This window comes from Rutilus rutilus (assembly GCF_951802725.1).
Source record: "Rutilus rutilus genome assembly, chromosome: 24".
Lineage (NCBI taxonomy): Eukaryota > Metazoa > Chordata > Actinopteri > Cypriniformes > Leuciscidae > Rutilus > Rutilus rutilus.
Genome location: NC_140228.1, coordinates 8,202,081 through 8,222,370, shown reverse-complemented (window position 1 = coordinate 8,222,370; position 20,290 = coordinate 8,202,081). Strand labels below are relative to the sequence as shown.

Sequence of the window (20,290 nt, the reverse complement as noted above, 5' to 3'; positions counted from 1 at the left end):
GTCGTTTTTGCAATAATGTATATATATATATATATATATATATATATATATATATAGCAGCTATATATATATAACGTTTTTAAAAAACAATTATTTTCTGTATAAGGACAAAGGAAAAAATAAATAGAAATAAATAGAAAAAAATTGAGGGTGAGACAAAACCTTTCCACTTTTATTTAAAATATCTTACATATATTACGAAACATGCATATAGATAACACAAGGTAAAACTGGAGTAAAATTGCCCCACAACACGAACGTAAACACATGATTACACATTTTAAACATATAGTGGCCTATTTCATAGTATGTGCATTTATTTAATAATAACAACCATTCAGACCAAATCTAGACATACAAATTTGCTAATTACATATTTTAATAAAAAAAAACCTTGGCTTGCATTCCCGATTTAAATACGTTCTTCCGCTTTGTACCAGATGCGGAAGTGACGCACGGTGCTGCCAGGGCTCGCTGCTGTGCGTAGCGTTCGCATCCGACGTAAGAGCGCGAGACAGACAACATCATCAGACGCGAGAGAAATACTGGATTAATTCGCAAGCTACAAAAACAACCAACGACCGTACGTACCCACAGTCACTCTCCGATTAATATACATGGCTTTAGCTGCCCACTTGTGCGGGATTTTTTGGGGGAAAAATAAGCGGATGGATTGAGGACTGGGACATGTAACGTTAGTGAAATGGGATAAAGTGGGATGCGAGATGCTGCTGTTGGCCTGTAACACCGAGCCGCTGCGCTGCATCCTGCGTGCACAATGTCACGTCTATATTATCATAATGTGTTTGCGCATGAAAGCACGGTCGTCATATGCAGTGATGCTAAAAGCAATCCTTTTATCCTTGCATGTAAAATATTAATTGGCCGACCGGTAGAGTCATTTTACAATCGGGACTTCAGGCTAATTGAAAACCACACTTGTGTTTCAGAAGAGGCACTGAGGCAGATGCATCGAATCCGATGCGTTATGCACATTGGCTTTGGATCATATATATATATATATATATATAAATATTTTTTCAATTACATGTTGGTGCATGGTTTGAATCTCATATCTCGGATGCACTCGACGTTGCATCTGACCTCAGCACGCGGTTAACACATTCCTTTTCACAATCTCGACAATTTCTTGATAGATCATTGAGTAACACAGGATCTATCTTTTTACATGAACATTTACATTTACTGAACTCATGCAATGCATTAAAAATCTGTCAAAATATATGTGCCTTTGTGTTTCCAGACATCAAATTTGATTGACAGGTCTAGAGAGGATGACTTGTGGTTATAGAGAGACTGAATTCATTAAAATACCCGTTACACATGATGAAACTGAACCTTGGCAAAGCTTTTTTTTACCAATACTGCTATGTATTATTTTGTGTCCAATAGCCAGTATGGAGAACCATTTTAATCATTTCTTAAACAGCCATGTATGAGACACATCATGGCCATATTCCAGGATGACAATGTCAAGATTCATCAGGCTCAAATTGTGAAAGAATGGTTAGGAGGGAGCATGAAGAATCATTTTCACACATGAATTGAACCTCTGAGTCCAGACCTTAAATGCATTGAAAGTCTTTGGGATGTGCTGGAGGAGACTTTACAGAGTGCTGGACTCTTGCATTGTCAATACAAGATATTGACCAAAAATGTATGCACCGCACCTCATGATAGAAATAACATCACAACATTTATTTCAATCAAGAGGTGCATACATTTTTTGGCCTGTAATTTTTCCAAAGAAAAGTGATGCACAATACAATTGTCATTGTTTGGTTGTATGTAATGTCTTCTGCTGCCTTCCTCTTTAAAGGTGCAGAAAGATAAACATCATGAACCCTGTTTATAACCCTGCGTCATCAGGGGTTCCTTATGCCAACCCTAAAGGAATAGGATACCCAGGTAACCAGAGATGAGCTCTGTCTCACTTGCATGCAATCGATATGAAGTGTTTGGAGTTTTCACACTATGCAATTAAGTTCCAGCATATTGTCTTTGTTGTTATTGTTTATTGCTGTGATTTAATGTATTTATTTGTTTCTCCTGGACTTCTTGCAGCGGGATTTCCTGTGGGTTATGCAGCGGCAGCTCCAGCGTACTCCCCCAGCATCTACCCTGGTGCTAATCCAGCCTTTCCGACAGGTACGAGAAGTCCAAACTCGCTCAGCTTTTTCAGCCGAAGCACAGCTGTTAATAATGCAATGAGTTATTGCAGGGCTCTCCTTTGCTCAGCCGAGTAACATTTCCATAGGTTTTGATTTTTGCTATGTTTTCTTGAGTTCTTGGAGCTTACTTTGTTTTTAATTTTCAGTATTTTTCTTTAACGTTTCGTGTTATACATCAACAGTACAGCTTAAAGACAGTCAACTTGAAATGACATTCACTGCCCATCTTGCTTTCGTAATCTTTAGTGATGCACCAATTTTTTTTTTACAGAAACAATGAATCCGAAGTTAAAGTTTTCATTTTGAGAAATTGAAAATCTAATGTATTTAATAATCAAATGTATTTAATAATAAATAGTCAAATAAAAACTATGTTGTATATACACATTTAAGTTGCATGTAAGGCAGTTTTATATCAACTTTCTAATGATAGGCCTATAATTATGTTTCTACTCCAGTTTATTGTTGAAATATAAGCATTTAAATGGTGGCTGTAATAAATTCTTGCTTTCATGACAAATTTATTCAAACATACATTAAATATTAAAGACAACAGGTTAAGTAAAAATATAATGAATATGTAATATAGTGCAGTCGGCCGTGCCACAGTAAATAGCATCAAAACAACATTTTTATTTGAATTTCCTTTTAAAATTGACACAATCAGGCTTAGACTTTTTCATTTTAAAAGTAACAAAGCATATTGCGATTATTGGATGGTAGGTATGCTACAAATAATGTTACGTTTTGTTCACGCATCATCTGAAAACAGCATTTACTAAAAGATCTCAGTTCATCAAAATGAAGATTGATTAAAAACGACAAGTCGCTATTATAGTAGCTTATCCAAATTGGGTTCACGAAATAGACAATGAAACAGTCAACACACATCATCGGAGAAGCGCTAAATCATGTCACAGTTTCGGTCGCTGATTTTGGACCGGATGAATATTTTTGTTTGCCAAAATTTCAGTGCATCACTACAAAATTGCATATTTCCAGTGTAAAATATGTTTGAGGAAAAATACAGGGTGGTACTTCATTTTATCCAACTATTTTTATTCATAGGGTCATGTGTGATGCTCACTTTTTAAAAGCAATGTAATAAATGTACCTCTTTAAATGCATTGTCATCCCTACAGGCTATGCTCCCGGGACCCCTTTCAAAATGTCCTGCTCCCCTACAACAGGTGCTGTACCCCCCTATTCCTCATCACCCAACCCCTACCCTGCTGCCGTCTACCCTGTGAGAAGTCCCTACCCCCAGCAGAACCCCTACGCACAGGTAAGGCGATGTCACCATGAAATCAAAATGTACAATTCTTATTTTTTATGGAATTTTGCAGTATTTATTATGAATGATTAATCTCCCTCTTGCAACGACTTCTCTGATGGCGGGGCAACCTGTCACTCAAATGACATCACAGCAATAGCAAACGACAACAATCCAATCAAGTCCCATCCTACATTTTTAGTTTCAGATATACATCACAATAGGAAAGAAAATACAATCGCAACTTCTGTTTCATGCCGTCTTTAAGCATGAGTAATGTCAACCCTGGCCTGTATTTTAAGAGATTAGATGTTTTTTCCACAGCAGCAAGGCACTTACTACACACAGCCCCTTTACGCAGCGCCGCCCCATGTCATTCATCATACAACGGTGGTCCAGCCCAACGGCATGCCGGCGGCCATGTATGCCCCTCAAATTCCCCCACCCCGTCCTAATGGAGTCGCCATGGGAATGGTTGGAGGCACCACCATGGCGATGTCGGCTGGTGAGTCTCATGGAAATAATCAATGGAAATTCATGTAGTTGGACAAAAAAGGGTAAAATATTTTTTGCTTCGCAGGGACGTTATTAACTACTCACTCTCCAACCCCGGTCGCGCCCCACCCCTCAATGCCCACGTACCGCCAGCCCGCCACTCCTACCTACAGTTACGTTCCCCCGCAGTGGTGAACACGACACTGTGAGTGCAAATCCTACGTTTACCAGCTCTTAAGGTGCGCTCACATGTACCGAAATTTCACTGGTGAAATCCAGGATTCTACACTATTATTGGGAATTTCATGTGAGGATGAAAGATTTCCCCATGCAGATTGTTGACAAGTTGACTGACAGACAGCTGCGTAGTTTAAAAGTGATTCCTGTGTAAGCTGTTCTTCATACATTGCTACACTATTTACAATAGATACATTTTGCCTGTAAAATTTCACCAAATTTTGCTAATGTGATTGCACCTTCTCTGAGTTAATCAGGGGTTCTCAACTCTGGCCCTCGAGATCCATTTTCCTCCAGAGTTTACTTCCGACCTTGATTAAACTCACCTTCCTACAACTTTCTAGTAATCTTGAAGACCTTGATTGGCTTGTTCAGGTTTGTTTGGCCCTGTTTACACCTGGTATTAAGATATGTTTTGTTCAACTGGATCACAAGTAGATGAGGGAGACACATTCCCGTTTTGTCCACTTTCAACCACTTCTTTCCTGATTTCTTCGAGGGGAGGGTCTATAGGCAGGTTAATGTATGGGCTTTTTCAGATCTTTTGATCTAATGGACAAAGTAGGCTCACGCAATTTACATATATATGCACCCGGAGACGACGGAAAAACACACGGAAAGCAGAAGCTTTTTGTTTCGTAATGTTTACGCATTAAGTCAGTAGGCAGTGAGAAAGGGGGTGGCTGTTTGAACACGTGTTTACACTACGAAAGCAATCCGGGCGAATGCGTTTTTGACTACCTCTGGAAGTGGTTGAAAGCGGACAAGACCAAGACCAATCCGATAGACCAGGGTTTCTCAAACTCGGTCCTGGAGGGCCTCTGTCCTGCAGAGTTTAGCTCCAACCCTGATCAAACACACCTAGCTGTGAGTTTCTAGTGATCCTGAAGACATTGATTAGCTTGCTCAGGTGTGTTTGATCAGTGTTGGAGCTAAACTCTGCAGGACGGCGGCCCTCCAGGACCGAGTTTGAGGAACCCTGCGATAGACCAAAACACATCTTAATACCAGGTGTAAACAGGGCCTTTGATTAGGGTTGGAGATGAACTGCACAGGAAATTGGATCTCAGGAGCCAGAGTTGAGAATCCCTGGTGTATACACTAACAAAATAACATGATTTTGTTGTCCCTATTTGAAATAACTGTCTTTTTGTCATCTTTAGGTCAAAAGATGGTAGATATGCATTCTCACTGTCCAGTATTTTACAATTGGAGCTGACACTACAAGTGCTATCAGCAAGTTGCTCTTCCTTCCAAACATAATGTGAATCCGACTTCAGTTGGCAGATGAAAGGAAAGAGCTTCTTCCCAGTCCGGCTCTACAACTTCCCATCCTTCACTCATTCTACGACATATCTCACGGCCGAAGAACAGACAAGCTCTTCATGCTGAATTGTGTTGTGTGGACTGTCTTGCAGTTTTTAGCTAACTCTTTAATTGGTGAAACCGGAAAGGGAGTTGGAATTAGTTTTATTGGAATACCTATTGAATGCATGTATATATTTAAAAAAAGAGACAAAATCCCATCAGCACTAGCTCATTCTACCACCTATGACAGATGCAAAACCATCAGCAGTTATCTCAAGCAAAAATCCAAAGGGATTGGGAGAAAAACAACTGTATATTAAATGCAATGTCTTAATTGTTATTTCATACAAGATATTAATAACGTTAGCATTTAAAATAACTTTTTTTTGTTTGTTATTTTTCCGGGTTTTAATTTGGGTATTTGTAACTGCAGGCATGGTTCGTCTTCTCTGGGTGACGGTGTGTTTGTTACTGCTTTGCTCCGCTTGAAGACGAACCCTTAGGGTTTGTGCCTCCGCTTCATATGCCTGTTTTTAGTTGATAAGTTTTATCACAATACACGCTCTCGCTGCAGTTAATTGTTGCACAAATTGCCTGTGTGTGTACATAAATTGGTTGATTGAGCTGTATTGGTGCTGAGAGCATGCTTACTCATTTGTGTACATCTGGCTTGGTTTTCTTAACTTTTAAAGTCTGACCGAAAAATTAACATTGGAATCGCACTGAGTTTGCGAAATTTTAAATGGTAAATTGTTTATGTGCTTAATTCAAGAAAAACAAAAAAACTCACTTAAGTTGATTTGATAACACTACTGGTGGTTTACCTTTGAGGAGGTGAATTTGAGTTTAGTTATTATTGACCCAAAACTCTACATTGCTTGTTTCCTCAAGATTACACAGTAACTGAATTTCATTGTCCTTTTACTTTAAACATTGCCTATGTCACTTCGGTTAAAGAGTGTTTTGTAATGTTTAATGTGTTTTTGTTTTGTATTTTCAAAAAAGACCAACAAATAAATACAATAATAAATTAGGAGTTTTCTAGTTTTAATTTTGATGTGTTAGCAATTAAGGACACTGTCTTAAAGGGTCTAGTCATGGAAAACCCCTATCAAATGCCTTTTTTTTTTTTCTTCTTCTTTTTTTTTAATGGCGATTTATCAAATCTGTCTGAAATTTATTTAAAAATAATTATCTAGTAATCAAAAATGACTGGAGAGGACATGGAACGTAAGATACGTGATTCTATTCCAACTTCTATCACTGGATGTCGCCATTAGTCCATGTTAATTAACTTTATTATTATTATAGAAAACGTTCAAGACAACGTATTAAATTTCCCAGCTCTCTTCCAGTGGTTTATTCTGTTAGGTTTGACATCCCAAATTTGGACTTACATACTTAAATTCCTAAAAATCGTAGTACAGGTAATATAATTTTACTGCGCGCGAGTCAATTTACTTTGAAACATTTAAGAGCTCGCGCTTATTATGAAATTGACCGTTACAAACCAAACCGCTCGCCTCACTGTGTACTCGACGACTGTAAGCTACTCGTTCGCTTTACAATACAAACGACTTTCGCATAAAAAAAGAAGGTAAGAAACTGTTTTAAACTACAATATTAGATGGCATTCGACGAATACATTAACTTTTCTGTCCCTTGACACTTTTTAAAGCATTTAAAGGACATCTCAAATTTGTGAGAAGAACTATATATTTTTAAGTAAGTTAGTGCTAATCTTCTAAAACAAAATGTACTGCGAAACCTAACTTCACCAGTTTAAACATTCAATATCGATACTCCTCACACCTTAAAATATTTATTTATTTATGACATCCTAATTCAGGCTAAATCTCTTTCAGACCACTCCGAGTGTGTTTTGTTTTGTAATTTATTGTTATTATTATTTATTTTTATTTGCACTTGTTTGGATTATACAGTAATTAATTAGTAATTAAGTAGTTTTTTTCTGCTGCTTTATTATTATTATTATAATACAGATAATATTTGAATTCTATCAGAAGAACTAGGGATCGCTATGGAGACGGCGGGTTAGCATACGAAGTAACAGACAGACACAAGATTAATTTAGAAATATAATTGTTTAAATTTAATTTGGACGAAAAGTAGAAAGTCAATAAAATAAAATAAATGACAGAAACACAATAAACAATAAAACTGACTGCAAATTTCCACCTCGAGTGCACTCTTGTCGGTGTTTTCACATATATACCCACATAGTCAGTTCAACATTCAGGAAAAATAAAATAAATGAAACAGACAGAATATCACAAAAGAGTATAATCTCTCTCTCAAAGGGATTTCAAGTGTCTCTCATGAAAAGTTAAAGGTCTCTCAATTCTGGGTGATAGTTGACCATACACCCTCAAGAGGAAAAGAAAAAGAAACAGTTCTTTAAATCAAGTTTGTCGTTCAATGCGGTTTCAGTGGAAACTCAAGGAAAGGATATCGGGCCTCCTCTCCACCACGCAATGTCTTCTTTTCTACAACTGGGTTGGCTCGCCATCAAACTCGCAGTCTACGGAATGTTACAGGAGGTCGTGTAGATCTTCACGAATCAAGAAGGAAGAAAGAAAAGAAAAAAAAGAAAAACAAAGGAGAGAAAAAACCTGGCCTGATCACAGACCAGAACATTCATTAAGTACATTTCAAAATAAGTTCCACATCTAAGATCCAGAATAACATCTAATACACAATTAAAATTTCTTCACGAACTAATATAATCACATTCGTTTACCTCTAAATCACTAGTTCTCTTTCATACAGACACGTAGCCAACAATGGTGACGCTGAACTCTGAAATGAACAAATAATAACCATGCGGTTCACTATGACCGCTCAAACTTAAGTAATTACATACTAGTACATACAAATATCTTTTTCTTCACAGAACTGCTTAACTAAGTTACCTTTATGATCGATTTTTTTCTTTTGCTCTCACTCGGGCGCACCTCGTGTGTGATCGTAAAATGGCGTCGATGAACTGCAATGTGCAATGGCCATGCGCTCTCACTCAGGCGCACCTCGTGCGTGATCGTTAAATGGCGTCAGTGAACTGCAATGTACAATGACCATGCGGTTCACTTTAGACATTTGTTACCACTCGGATCAAAATACAATTTTTAAAGAAAATAATCAGTCCACAGCAACTAATTTAATGTTTAGTAGCAGTAATTCTATCCTATTATGAAGGATTCGTCTTTTATTTTCATTAATTATGTGATACTGACTCACCAATAATGATTTATTCCTCTATTCAGTCGGCTTCTTGTTCAGAATGCATCAATTTAACTATATCTCAACTTCTCAATACTTTTTTTCAAAGATTTTTAACCTCAGATACATAAAATGGATCGCAACGATGGGATTGCGTCTGCTCTTCTCAATCAAGCTCGTCTCTTCTGTCATCGCGCATGCTCGTCGACACTCATGACGTTAATGACAAGAGAGCTCTCATTGGTTGATCGCTGAGAATTTATTTTAGAATATATTCACATATTTTTCTTAATATTCTTAATCTTAATAATCTCTTATCGACTTTTATTAAGGGAAAATCATATAACTAAATTGTGTAAATTAAATATTAACTTTATTTAACCTGTGTTACATTCTCCCCTCCTAAATTCATGCAAGTCCCTTTGCATGTTCTGCTCGGCTGACTGGTGACCACACCGTGTAAACCATTAGGCAGCAAGGGAAGGACATTCAGAGTTTCATCTCCACCAAGAGATTTAACAAAAGCTGAATTCAGACCTTGGAACAAAGATTGGACCACATATATTAATGGGTTTCCTGGCTGAAAATAAGTAAGTCGCTCTGGTTCTCCTCTCGGTCTAACGGAACGCCTCGGTAAGGTGTCTATCTCATCTTCTGATTGTTGTTCGGCTTTTTCACAAACACCTGAACTTTCAACAACACTGGTTACTTCAACTTCATCAACAGAACTGCCCATTACGGCTTCGACTTGGCCCTGACCAGGTAAATTACTCTGTCCAAGGGTGCCGGAAACATTAAGAGGTAAGTGCTCATCGAGTGTGTCGACAGGTAAGTATTCACCCGGTTTATCAACTGGTAAAGCTTCAACAAGTAAATTATTACTTTGGTCGCCCTGCAAGGTGTCGCCGATAGGGAAAGATTGTTCGGCCGAGTTATCAGTAGAATCAGCGTTCACGGTCTCTCTTTCCGTACAGATATCATGAACTGTAGAGAAATGTACTGTCTCTATACTTGGAGTATGGCTGTACTCGCAATACGAATTTCCTTCTTCGGAATCAGAGAGACAAGTGTCATCAATTAACGGAACCTTAGGATTCTGTCGTGTTCGAGGTCTTGAGATGGATTCGTTTAGAGTGGGTGGTTCAACTTCGGAAGACAGTAAAAACCCACACGGGAGCAACATATCTCTGTGAAGAGTACGCAGAGGACCGTCCTTTCTCTCTGGACGAACAGTATAAACTGGCAATTCAGCTGCCTGACTCACCACAACATACACCTCAGACTCCCACTTGTCTGCTAACTTATGCTTCCCGCGTAGCCTAACGTTCTTCACCAACACTCGATCACCAATCTCCAAAGAGCAATAAGTTACAGATTTGTCAAACCTAGCTTTGTTTCTTTCTGCACTTTTTGACATACCACGTGACGCAAGCGAATAACTTTCTTTCAGATTGTTTTTTAGATGACTGACATACTCCGAATGAGACTGTCGTGGACCATCTTGATACGGCAACCCAAAAGCAAGGTCAACGGGTAACCTGGGTTGACGTCCAAACATCAATTCGTAGGGAGTGAACCCAGTGACCTCATGTTTCGTGCAGTTGTACGCATGAGCTAAAGGTTTAACGAAATCTCTCCAACGAACCTTGTCTTTTTCTTCTAAGGTACCCAACATACTGAGCAGGGTCCTATTAAAACGTTCGACAGGATTTCCCCTGGGATGATAAGGGGTTGTTCGGGTTTTCTTAATACCTGCCACCTCACAAAGCTCTTTGATGGTGCGCGATTCAAAATCTCGGCCCTGATCGCTATGAAGACGCTCAGGGAACCCATAGTGCACAACAAAATTTTCCCAAAGACATTTCGCTACCGTTCTTGCCTTTTGGTTGGGTGTGGGGACTGCCACAGCATATTTGGTAAAGAAGTCAGTGATTACCAAGATGTCTCTCGTGTTACTTTTGTCTGGCTCTAATGAGAGAAAATCCATACAGACCAACTCTAAAGGTCTTGTGGCTTGGATATTAACCAACGGTGCAGCTTTTTGAGGCAATGATTTCCTCCTCACACAACGACCGCATGTCCTGATCTTTTGTTCTACCTCCGCAGCCATCTTCGGCCAGTAGAACCGAGACCTTACCAAGTCTAGAGTTCTCTCCACCCCCATATGACCCATACTGTCATGCAAACTGGTCAATACAGAGGGCCTCAGTTTCTCAGGTAGCACGAGTTGATAAGTAACTAATTCCTCTACCTGCCGTTTCCGGTAAAGCACCCCACTTTTTAACTCAAGACGGTTCCACTCTCTTAGAAAAAAAGGAAGATCTGGAAGTTCCCTCCTGACTGTTGGTGGAGGCTTTTCTCCCGACTCTAGGCAAGATACTACTTCCCGAATGACTGGATCTGCCCTTTGATCATCACCGAGGTTCCCTGACAGGTAAGATACAACAGGTAACCCCTCAAAATCACCTTCTTGTTCGTAACTATCAGGTACAGCATCAGGATAAAGTGCAAGAGATTCAACAAACGCAGCACCACACCCAACGTCCGTTGGCTGTCTGACCAGATGTTTCTCACATATAGCCTGAACTACTTCACTTGCGGTGTCACAAGAATCTGCAGCTTCCGTGAGATGATTCTGCATAAACTGTTGAATTCGTTCGTACTCTTTTTGAGATAAAGGATTTTCGGGCAACTGTTCCTGTGGTCGCCTTGATAGACCATCAGCATCAGCATTTAGCTTGCCTGCTCTGTACTGTAACTTAAAAGAAAAAGTGGAAAGGGCAGCAAGCCACCGGTAGCTAGTCGCATCTAGTCTCGCCGTGGTTAGAACATACGTTAGAGGGTTGCTGTCGGTAATGACGGTGAATTGGCTACCATACAGATAGTCTCTAAACTTTTCAGTTACTGCCCATTTAAGGGCAAGAAACTCAAGCTTGTGCGCCGGGTAATTGGACTCACTGCGGGACAACCCTCTACTTGCATATGCAATGACTCGCATCCTCCCTTCCTGTTCCTGATACAAGGCTGCTCCTAAACCCTTGGTGCTGGCATCTGTATGTAGGAAATAGGTAAGTTTAGGGTTTGCAAAGCCCAACACAGGCGCAGTAGTTAGTTTGTCGATAACAGACCGAAACGCTTCCTCACAAAGCGGCGTCCAACGGTTTCCGAACGACTCTTTAGGGTTATGGTATGGACCCTTACTCTCACTCCGTTTACCACCTTTCCTAGTCGGCGGATACCCTACAGTCAAGTCGGTGAGTGGTTTCACAACCCTAGAATAATCTTTAATAAATCGGCGGTAATACCCCGAAAAGCCCAAAAACGACCTTAACTCTTTAAGGTTTGTGGGACTCGGCCAGGTTTTTAAGGTTTGTACTTTCTCTGGATCGGTCTCTACTCCACGCTCTGACACTATGTGCCCTAAATAACGTACAGACGTCTGAAAAAACTTGCACTTTTCAGGGGCGAGTTTTAGCCCATACTCTCTGAGCCGAGAAAGAACTTTTAACAGCCGTCTTTCATGCTCTTCCAAAGTTTCAGAAAATATGATCAGATCGTCCAGGAAGACAAGTACTTCCCTGAGATTGATATCCTCCATACACTTCTCCATCAATCTCTGAAAAGTACTTGGGGCGTTAGTGACCCCCTGAGGCATGCGATTAAACTCCCAAAACCCCAGGGGGCAGACAAAGGCGGTTTTAGGTTTGTCTGCCTCTTCCACCTCTATCTGGTAATACCCAGATTTCAAGTCGAGAACGGAAAACCATTTTGATCCAGTTAAAGCGGAAAACGTCTCCTCGAGATTGGGTAATGCATATGCGTCTTTAACTGTTTGAAGATTTAACTTCCTATAGTCTATGCACAACCGTACATCTCCATTTTTCTTCCGCACCACTACAATAGGAGAAGAAAAAGACGACTCAGACTCTCGGATAACGTTGCTTGCGAGAAGATCGCGCAGATGTTTGCGGACGGCTTCCAGATCTTGTGGATGAATAGGTCGCGCCCTATGTTTAAAGGGAGTTTCATCGTGCAGATGTATACGATGTTTCACCTTTTGTGTATGCCCAAAATCTAAATCGTGTTGGCTGAAAACGTCAGGCATTTCTCTGAGTTTTGCTGAAATGCGTTCCCGCCATTCTTGTGGCAATGGGGACTCACCGAAATTCAAGGCGAAATTAGAATCCTGAGTAGGCAAGTGCTTACTAACAGGGGAAACACTCGGCTGGGGGAGCACGGACTCAACTGCATGCAGCTCTGCTATTATGCATCTTGGGGGAATGGCTATATCGTGCTCGGTTTCGTTTTTTAGTACCACAGGTAACCAGACAGATTGACTAGAAGGAGTAAGTAAGCAGCGCTTCACAAACACACCACCAGGTAAAGAGGATTCAGACGGGTGTTCTACCACTACACACTTATCTATCCCACCGGGTACCGCAAGAGAGCCTTTCACCACGACAGTTTGACCAGCGGACATGACCTCCGGTATGTTGCCTCTTAATCTCACCTGACTCAGAACGCCACTCGTGTTCTGCTTTCGCCTCGTTTCAAGAGTTTTCAAAACCACTCTATACCCAAATAGAGATGGCTGGTGCTTCGGGGATACTGCCACTAACTGCTGCTCATAGAGGATGTCGAGAGTGTTTGTACCTATTAAGATCAAAGGCTGAGTGTGAGACTTTACATCTGGAACGACTAGAGCTACCGTGGCCACTTCAATAGTCGCACCCAAAAACTCCTCAGGGAAAGTGATGTCTACCTTTACGTAGCCTTCGTACGGAACGGAAAACCCATTGGCGCCTTCTACTTCCAAAATATCGTCAAGAGGGTTAATCGGGTGCTCTGAGAGGTGTCGTTCATAAAAAGACTTAGGCACAGTTGTGACCTGCGATCCAGTGTCGAGTAGACAATGACATTTCTTACCAGCTATGCTGACTTCGGCAACACATCTAGCACCAACTAAGCCCTTAGGTAGGTTTGCACTCTGCTTCCTAGGAGCTTGGCATTTCTTGAAGACACGATTTACAATGGGACCACTCGATTTAAGCTCAGTTCCTGTATGTCCCGCGACAGGAACTGCCTCTAGTTTAAATCTACGCTAGTGGAGGGATTCTGTGACTCCCACTGTAACTGTTTCTCCCTTAACAGCCTACGTTTAGTAGCGACAAGCTCGGGGTTTGGCTCAGAACTACAGGACGATGCAATGTGGCCATCCTCACCACATGTGAAACAGTACCACGGTCTAGGTCTATCAGTTGGCTTCTTATTGACCGGAACTACACTCGCAGCAGCCCCTGACTTCCTTTGGTCAGGTGGTGCAGGCCTTTTGACTACCTCTCGCGACGGAGTTCTCTTTGGATGTTTTGGTCGGACTGCAAGATTAGCTAACTGACTCTGCAACTTGACAATCTGCTTCTTTAACTCACGCGTTTCAGTTTCAAGAGGACTCACTCTAGGAGCTTCATCTGGTTCTAACTCAGCAGAAATCCACGCTTTCTGAGAGTGCATAAACGCTCTCTGCTTAGAAGACCCAAGGTGTTGCTTCATTCGAGTTGCTTTCGCAGTATGTCTATCCTCCTCTGTACGAAGCATAAGGAGAAGCTGTGCAAAGGAAGGAGGATTGTTTCGCTTTTGCTCTAGTCGTAGTTCGGCGATTAAGTCATTATCCCAGCAGCCCCTGCAAAACTGCTTTAGGAGATGCCTATCTGCCTCTGCTGGGACAATACCATCTCTTTTGACGGTTGCACTTAAAGCTGACTGTAACCTGTACAGATAAGTAGATGGCCTTTCACCTGCATCCTGCAACGTGTTCATGAATTTCGCTAACAATTCGTCCCCGTCCTCCACAGCCCCGAAAGCGGAGTCCAACAGCTGGAGGTAAGCAGAAGGAGGAGATTCGGGATTCAGATGCTTTATAACATCCGCCGCAGGCGGCAAAAGACTGTCTAGTATTCGCCTAGACGCATGCAAATCGGACAAAGACGGATCTTTCAAAATGAATTCGACACTAGAACGCCAAATGTCGTAATCTACCTCGTTTCCAGGCCTAGGGAATTTTCCTGAAAACACTCTGAGCCTGGGCTGTATCTGCCCTTGAGCAACCACTTCACTGCTCCGCACAACATGCTCAACTACTAGCCTTTGGACCTCAGGCGGGTTGAGAAATTTGGACGACGTGCGAAGGGTCGGTTCAATCAAATTGATAGGAGTAGGTTGGGACGGTACATCATCTATCTGACTTGGTGGATTACGAATTGGGTCGAAATTCCCATCCGGAGATGCCCAATATGGTTTCTCACAGGTATTGTCACCAGTACTACCAGAAACGGCAGGCTCTGGTGGGAGGTCAGCACTCATTTGCGACAGCATTTCACTCAGTATAGACTCAAAGTTGTTTCCGCTCAGTTCTGCTATTTCTTTTAATCTGTCCAGGTAGGATTTTGTTATGCTACTACCAAGTTGCTGTGTAAACACACTGGCTAATGCTCTCACATCGCACTTAACACCTGGTTCGCTTGACAGCTGGTGAGTAAACGGCAATTTTGGTCCGAGTGATTGCAACGCTTGATTACTGTTGTACTCAACGATTACGTTTTGGTAGAACTCGGATTCTTTGTCATCGATGCGCACGGTTTTGGCAAATGACCCGTATCGTTTCAGAGCATCAAACAATTCGTCATCGCTCTCAGTGTCTGTTAAACCACTGACTATTACGGAGTTTGGGATAATAATCCCTTCAGCTTCAATAATCTCCATTATCGTCGCTTGCTTAAAAGCAAAAGAGAAAAAAGGAAAATCAAATGTGTAGCTGTTAGTTCTCTGCAACAGCGCCGTCTCCTGGCTGGCTCGCCAAAGTTTATGTAGCACTTGTTTGGATTATACAGTAATTAATTAGTAATTAAGTAGTTTTTTTCTGCTGCTTTATTATTATTATTATAATACAGATAATATTTGAATTCTATCAGAAGAACTAGGGATCGCTATGGAGACGGCGGGTTAGCATACGAAGTAACAGACAGACACAAGATTAATTTAGAAATATAATTGTTTAAATTTAATTTGGACGAAAAGTAGAAAGTCAATAAAATAAAATAAATGACAGAAACACAATAAACAATAAAACTGACTGCAAATTTCCACCTCGAGTGCACTCTTGTCGGTGTTTTCACATATATACCCACATAGTCAGTTCAACATTCAGGAAAAATAAAATAAATGAAACAGACAGAATATCACAAAAGAGTATAATCTCTCTCTCAAAGGGATTTCAAGTGTCTCTCATGAAAAGTTAAAGGTCTCTCAATTCTGGGTGATAGTTGACCATACACCCTCAAGAGGAAAAGAAAAAGAAACAGTTCTTTAAATCAAGTTTGTCGTTCAATGCGGTTTCAGTGGAAACTCAAGGAAAGGATATCGGGCCTCCTCTCCACCACGCAATGTCTTCTTTTCTACAACTGGGTTGGCTCGCCATCAAACTCGCAGTCTACGGAATGTTACAGGAGGTCGTGTAGATCTTCACGAATCAAGAAGGAAGAAAGAAAAGAAAAAAAAGAAAAACAAAGGAGAGAAAAAACCTGGCCTGATCACAGACCAGAACATTCATTAAGTACATTTCAAAATAAGTTCCACATCTAAGATCCAGAATAACATCTAATACACAATTAAAATTTCTTCACGAACTAATATAATCACATTCGTTTACCTCTAAATCACTAGTTCTCTTTCATACAGACACGTAGCCAACAATGGTGACGCTGAACTCTGAAATGAACAAATAATAACCATGCGGTTCACTATGACCGCTCAAACTTAAGTAATTACATACTAGTACATACAAATATCTTTTTCTTCACAGAACTGCTTAACTAAGTTACCTTTATGATCGATTTTTTTCTTTTGCTCTCACTCGGGCGCACCTCGTGTGTGATCGTAAAATGGCGTCGATGAACTGCAATGTGCAATGGCCATGCGCTCTCACTCAGGCGCACCTCGTGCGTGATCGTTAAATGGCGTCAGTGAACTGCAATGTACAATGACCATGCGGTTCACTTTAGACATTTGTTACCACTCGGATCAAAATACAATTTTTAAAGAAAATAATCAGTCCACAGCAACTAATTTAATGTTTAGTAGCAGTAATTCTATCCTATTATGAAGGATTCGTCTTTTATTTTCATTAATTATGTGATACTGACTCACCAATAATGATTTATTCCTCTATTCAGTCGGCTTCTTGTTCAGAATGCATCAATTTAACTATATCTCAACTTCTCAATACTTTTTTTCAAAGATTTTTAACCTCAGATACATAAAATGGATCGCAACGATGGGATTGCGTCTGCTCTTCTCAATCAAGCTCGTCTCTTCTGTCATCGCGCATGCTCGTCGACACTCATGACGTTAATGACAAGAGAGCTCTCATTGGTTGATCGCTGAGAATTTATTTTAGAATATATTCACATATTTTTCTTAATATTCTTAATCTTAATAATCTCTTATCGACTTTTATTAAGGGAAAATCATATAACTAAATTGTGTAAATTAAATATTAACTTTATTTAACCTGTGTTACACCGGGTTTTAATTTGGGTATTTGTAACTGCAGGCATGGTTCGTCTTCTCTGGGTGACGGTGTGTTTGTTACTGCTTTGCTCCGCTTGAAGACGAACCCTTAGGGTTTGTGCCTCCGCTTCATATGCCTGTTTTTAGTTGATAAGTTTTATCACAATACACGCTCTCGCTGCAGTTAATTGTTGCACAAATTGCCTGTGTGTGTACATAAATTGGTTGATTGAGCTGTATTGGTGCTGAGAGCATGCTTACTCATTTGTGTACATCTGGCTTGGTTTTCTTAACTTTTAAAGTCTGACCGAAAAATTAACATTGGAATCGCACTGAGTTTGCGAAATTTTAAATGGTAAATTGTTTATGTGCTTAATTCAAGAAAAACAAAAAAACTCACTTAAGTTGATTTGATAACACTACTGGTGGTTTACCTTTGAGGAGGTGAATTTGAGTTTAGTTATTATTGACCCAAAACTCTACATTGCTTGTTTCCTCAAGATTACACAGTAACTGAATTTCATTGTCCTTTTACTTTAAACATTGCCTATGTCACTTCGGTTAAAGAGTGTTTTGTAATGTTTAATGTGTTTTTGTTTTGTATTTTCAAAAAAGACCAACAAATAAATACAATAATAAATTAGGAGTTTTCTAGTTTTAATTTTGATGTGTTAGCAATTAAGGACACTGTCTTAAAGGGTCTAGTCATGGAAAACCCCTATCAAATGCCTTTTTTTTTTTTCTTCTTCTTTTTTTTTAATGGCGATTTATCAAATCTGTCTGAAATTTATTTAAAAATAATTATCTAGTAATCAAAAATGACTGGAGAGGACATGGAACGTAAGATACGTGATTCTATTCCAACTTCTATCACTGGATGTCGCCATTAGTCCATGTTAATTAACTTTATTATTATTATAGAAAACGTTCAAGACAACGTATTAAATTTCCCAGCTCTCTTCCAGTGGTTTATTCTGTTAGGTTTGACATCCCAAATTTGGACTTACATACTTAAATTCCTAAAAATCGTAGTACAGGTAATATAATTTTACTGCGCGCGAGTCAATTTACTTTGAAACATTTAAGAGCTCGCGCTTATTATGAAATTGACCGTTACAAACCAAACCGCTCGCCTCACTGTGTACTCGACGACTGTAAGCTACTCGTTCGCTTTACAATACAAACGACTTTCGCATAAAAAAAGAAGGTAAGAAACTGTTTTAAACTACAATATTAGATGGCATTCGACGAATACATTAACTTTTCTGTCCCTTGACACTTTTTAAAGCATTTAAAGGACATCTCAAATTTGTGAGAAGAACTATATATTTTTAAGTAAGTTAGTGCTAATCTTCTAAAACAAAATGTACTGCGAAACCTAACTTCACCAGTTTAAACATTCAATATCGATACTCCTCACACCTTAAAATATTTATTTATTTATGACATCCTAATTCAGGCTAAATCTCTTTCAGACCACTCCGAGTGTGTTTTGTTTTGTAATTTATTGTTATTATTATTTATTTTTATTTGATCTGAGACTCAGAAATGCTATTTTTGTTATCTCTTTATTGTAAAGCAGTATGAGTATGGATGCAGGAGACGCAAGTCAAACAATCACTCGCTCTGCAGAAGATGCACAGGTAAAGTTAAGTCACTGTCTCTACTGCCACAATTTATGGGATTTCAGTTTAAATTAAAGGGTAATTCTGTGTAATAAATTTAGGGTTTGTCCTAAATGACGCACTTATTCACTATGTATCTTATATGTGTGCTCAACCGTGTAGTCAGTGTATGAATATTAAGGTTGTCATTCAACATTGTAGTCTTTCTTCAGCAGCGCTGATTCCGGAAGTAGGCTTCTTTTTTTCCCATAGGGATTTTAAAAAAAAGAGTCTTATTTAAAGAGTTATAAGCCATGAATCAAGTCACTCAGCTACGAGGTGAATCATAATATTACAAACTTTGATTTGAAGCAAAAACTTTTTGAAAATCGGAAAAAATGACAAAGGTACAACTGAGGAAAGGAACTACAATCCCTATGTAGCATTGCGAACAGCACAATCGAATCATTTTTAAAGAAATATAAAACAAATATTGATAATATATATAAGTTTTTTGTATGTATATATAACATATATATATATTAGAGAGAGAGAGAGAGAGAGAGAGAGAGATTCTATTACATACTATTACACACTAATTTGGTCTAATTTTCTGTACAGCATCATGGGTAATGTAGTTTTTCACCATGAATTCTGCTGTTAGATACAATTACTTAAAAAGAACAAGCTGAAATATCGCAGGCTGACTTGCTTAAACAGAAATCAAATCCGAAATCAAGTCTCTTGAGTAGGTATTTATTTTGAATAAGTAATTACTTCATGGCCGCTAAAAAGTATGTTCTATATAGTGTTAATGTGTGCAGTATGAATATAATATGGACGTACTATATTCGCCATGTTGTCATTATCATGCGTCAACCACTGAGCCACTCCCGCCCCAGCGTAGCTTCATCTCCATTCATAAATTGCCTCACGGGATAGTAAAGTGTCCATCGAGTGCGCACTTAAGAATCTAGCCAAAAGTAGGTCATCCCGGGGACTTTTTGCCTTCTTTTTTATGAGTACTCTGAATTCGTACATACTTTTGTCACATACTGTTTTTTCGCCTGCTACATACTAGGGAAGTATGCGATTTCGGATGCAGCCCAAGTCTATTCAGTACACTTCAGGCAGACCCATGGACCACAATGCAACACGATTGTGATATCACAGCAGATCACGCTTAATTTACCCCCACCCCCCACAACTCTATTGTATGATATTGGAGTTATTTTGACATACATTCAACTGTGTAATACTTATAGTTTATTGTATTGTCTACTCTAGGGCATTCCACTTAAACACATTGCAAGGGTTCCGCCAGTAGAGGGCACTCGTGCAACTTAAACAATCATGTACATCCGAGTGAACGAGTT

The 20,290-nt window shown here is 39.6% G+C and overlaps 1 protein-coding gene across 3 annotated transcripts; it reads left to right on the top strand.

Moving 5' to 3' along the window:
• The first annotated feature begins 439 nt into the window (after positions 1–439).
• Positions 440–6,541, top strand: fam168b (family with sequence similarity 168 member B). 3 transcript variants are annotated; one of them, XM_084399604.1, is made up of 7 exons: positions 440–583; positions 1,841–1,929; positions 2,086–2,169; positions 3,335–3,477; positions 3,790–3,970; positions 4,046–4,165; positions 5,361–6,541. In XM_084399604.1, the coding sequence occupies exons 2-6, from the start codon at positions 1,860–1,862 to the stop codon at positions 4,153–4,155; spliced, it is 588 nt and encodes a 195-aa protein (XP_084255730.1). In that variant the 5' UTR covers positions 440–583; positions 1,841–1,859; the 3' UTR covers positions 4,156–4,165; positions 5,361–6,541. The 3 variants fall into 3 exon arrangements, with proteins under 3 accessions (XP_084255730.1, XP_084255729.1, XP_084255731.1); XM_084399603.1 differs by having other exon boundaries at positions 3,775–3,970; XM_084399605.1 differs by having other exon boundaries at positions 449–583; positions 3,793–3,970.
• The last annotated feature ends 13,749 nt before the right edge of the window (positions 6,542–20,290 follow it).

Excerpts from the sequence above, each read along its gene's own strand:
- fam168b (XM_084399603.1), top strand. The coding sequence starts at position 1,860 with ATGAACCCTGTTTATAACCCTGCGTCATCAGGGGTTCCTTATGCCAAC. Across the intron at positions 2,170-3,334 it reads TAATCCAGCCTTTCCGACAG|GCTATGCTCCCGGGACCCCT; the intron begins GTACGAGAAGTC and ends TCATCCCTACAG. Across the intron at positions 3,478-3,774 it reads AGCAGAACCCCTACGCACAG|ATGTTTTTTCCACAGCAGCA; the intron begins GTAAGGCGATGT and ends TTAAGAGATTAG.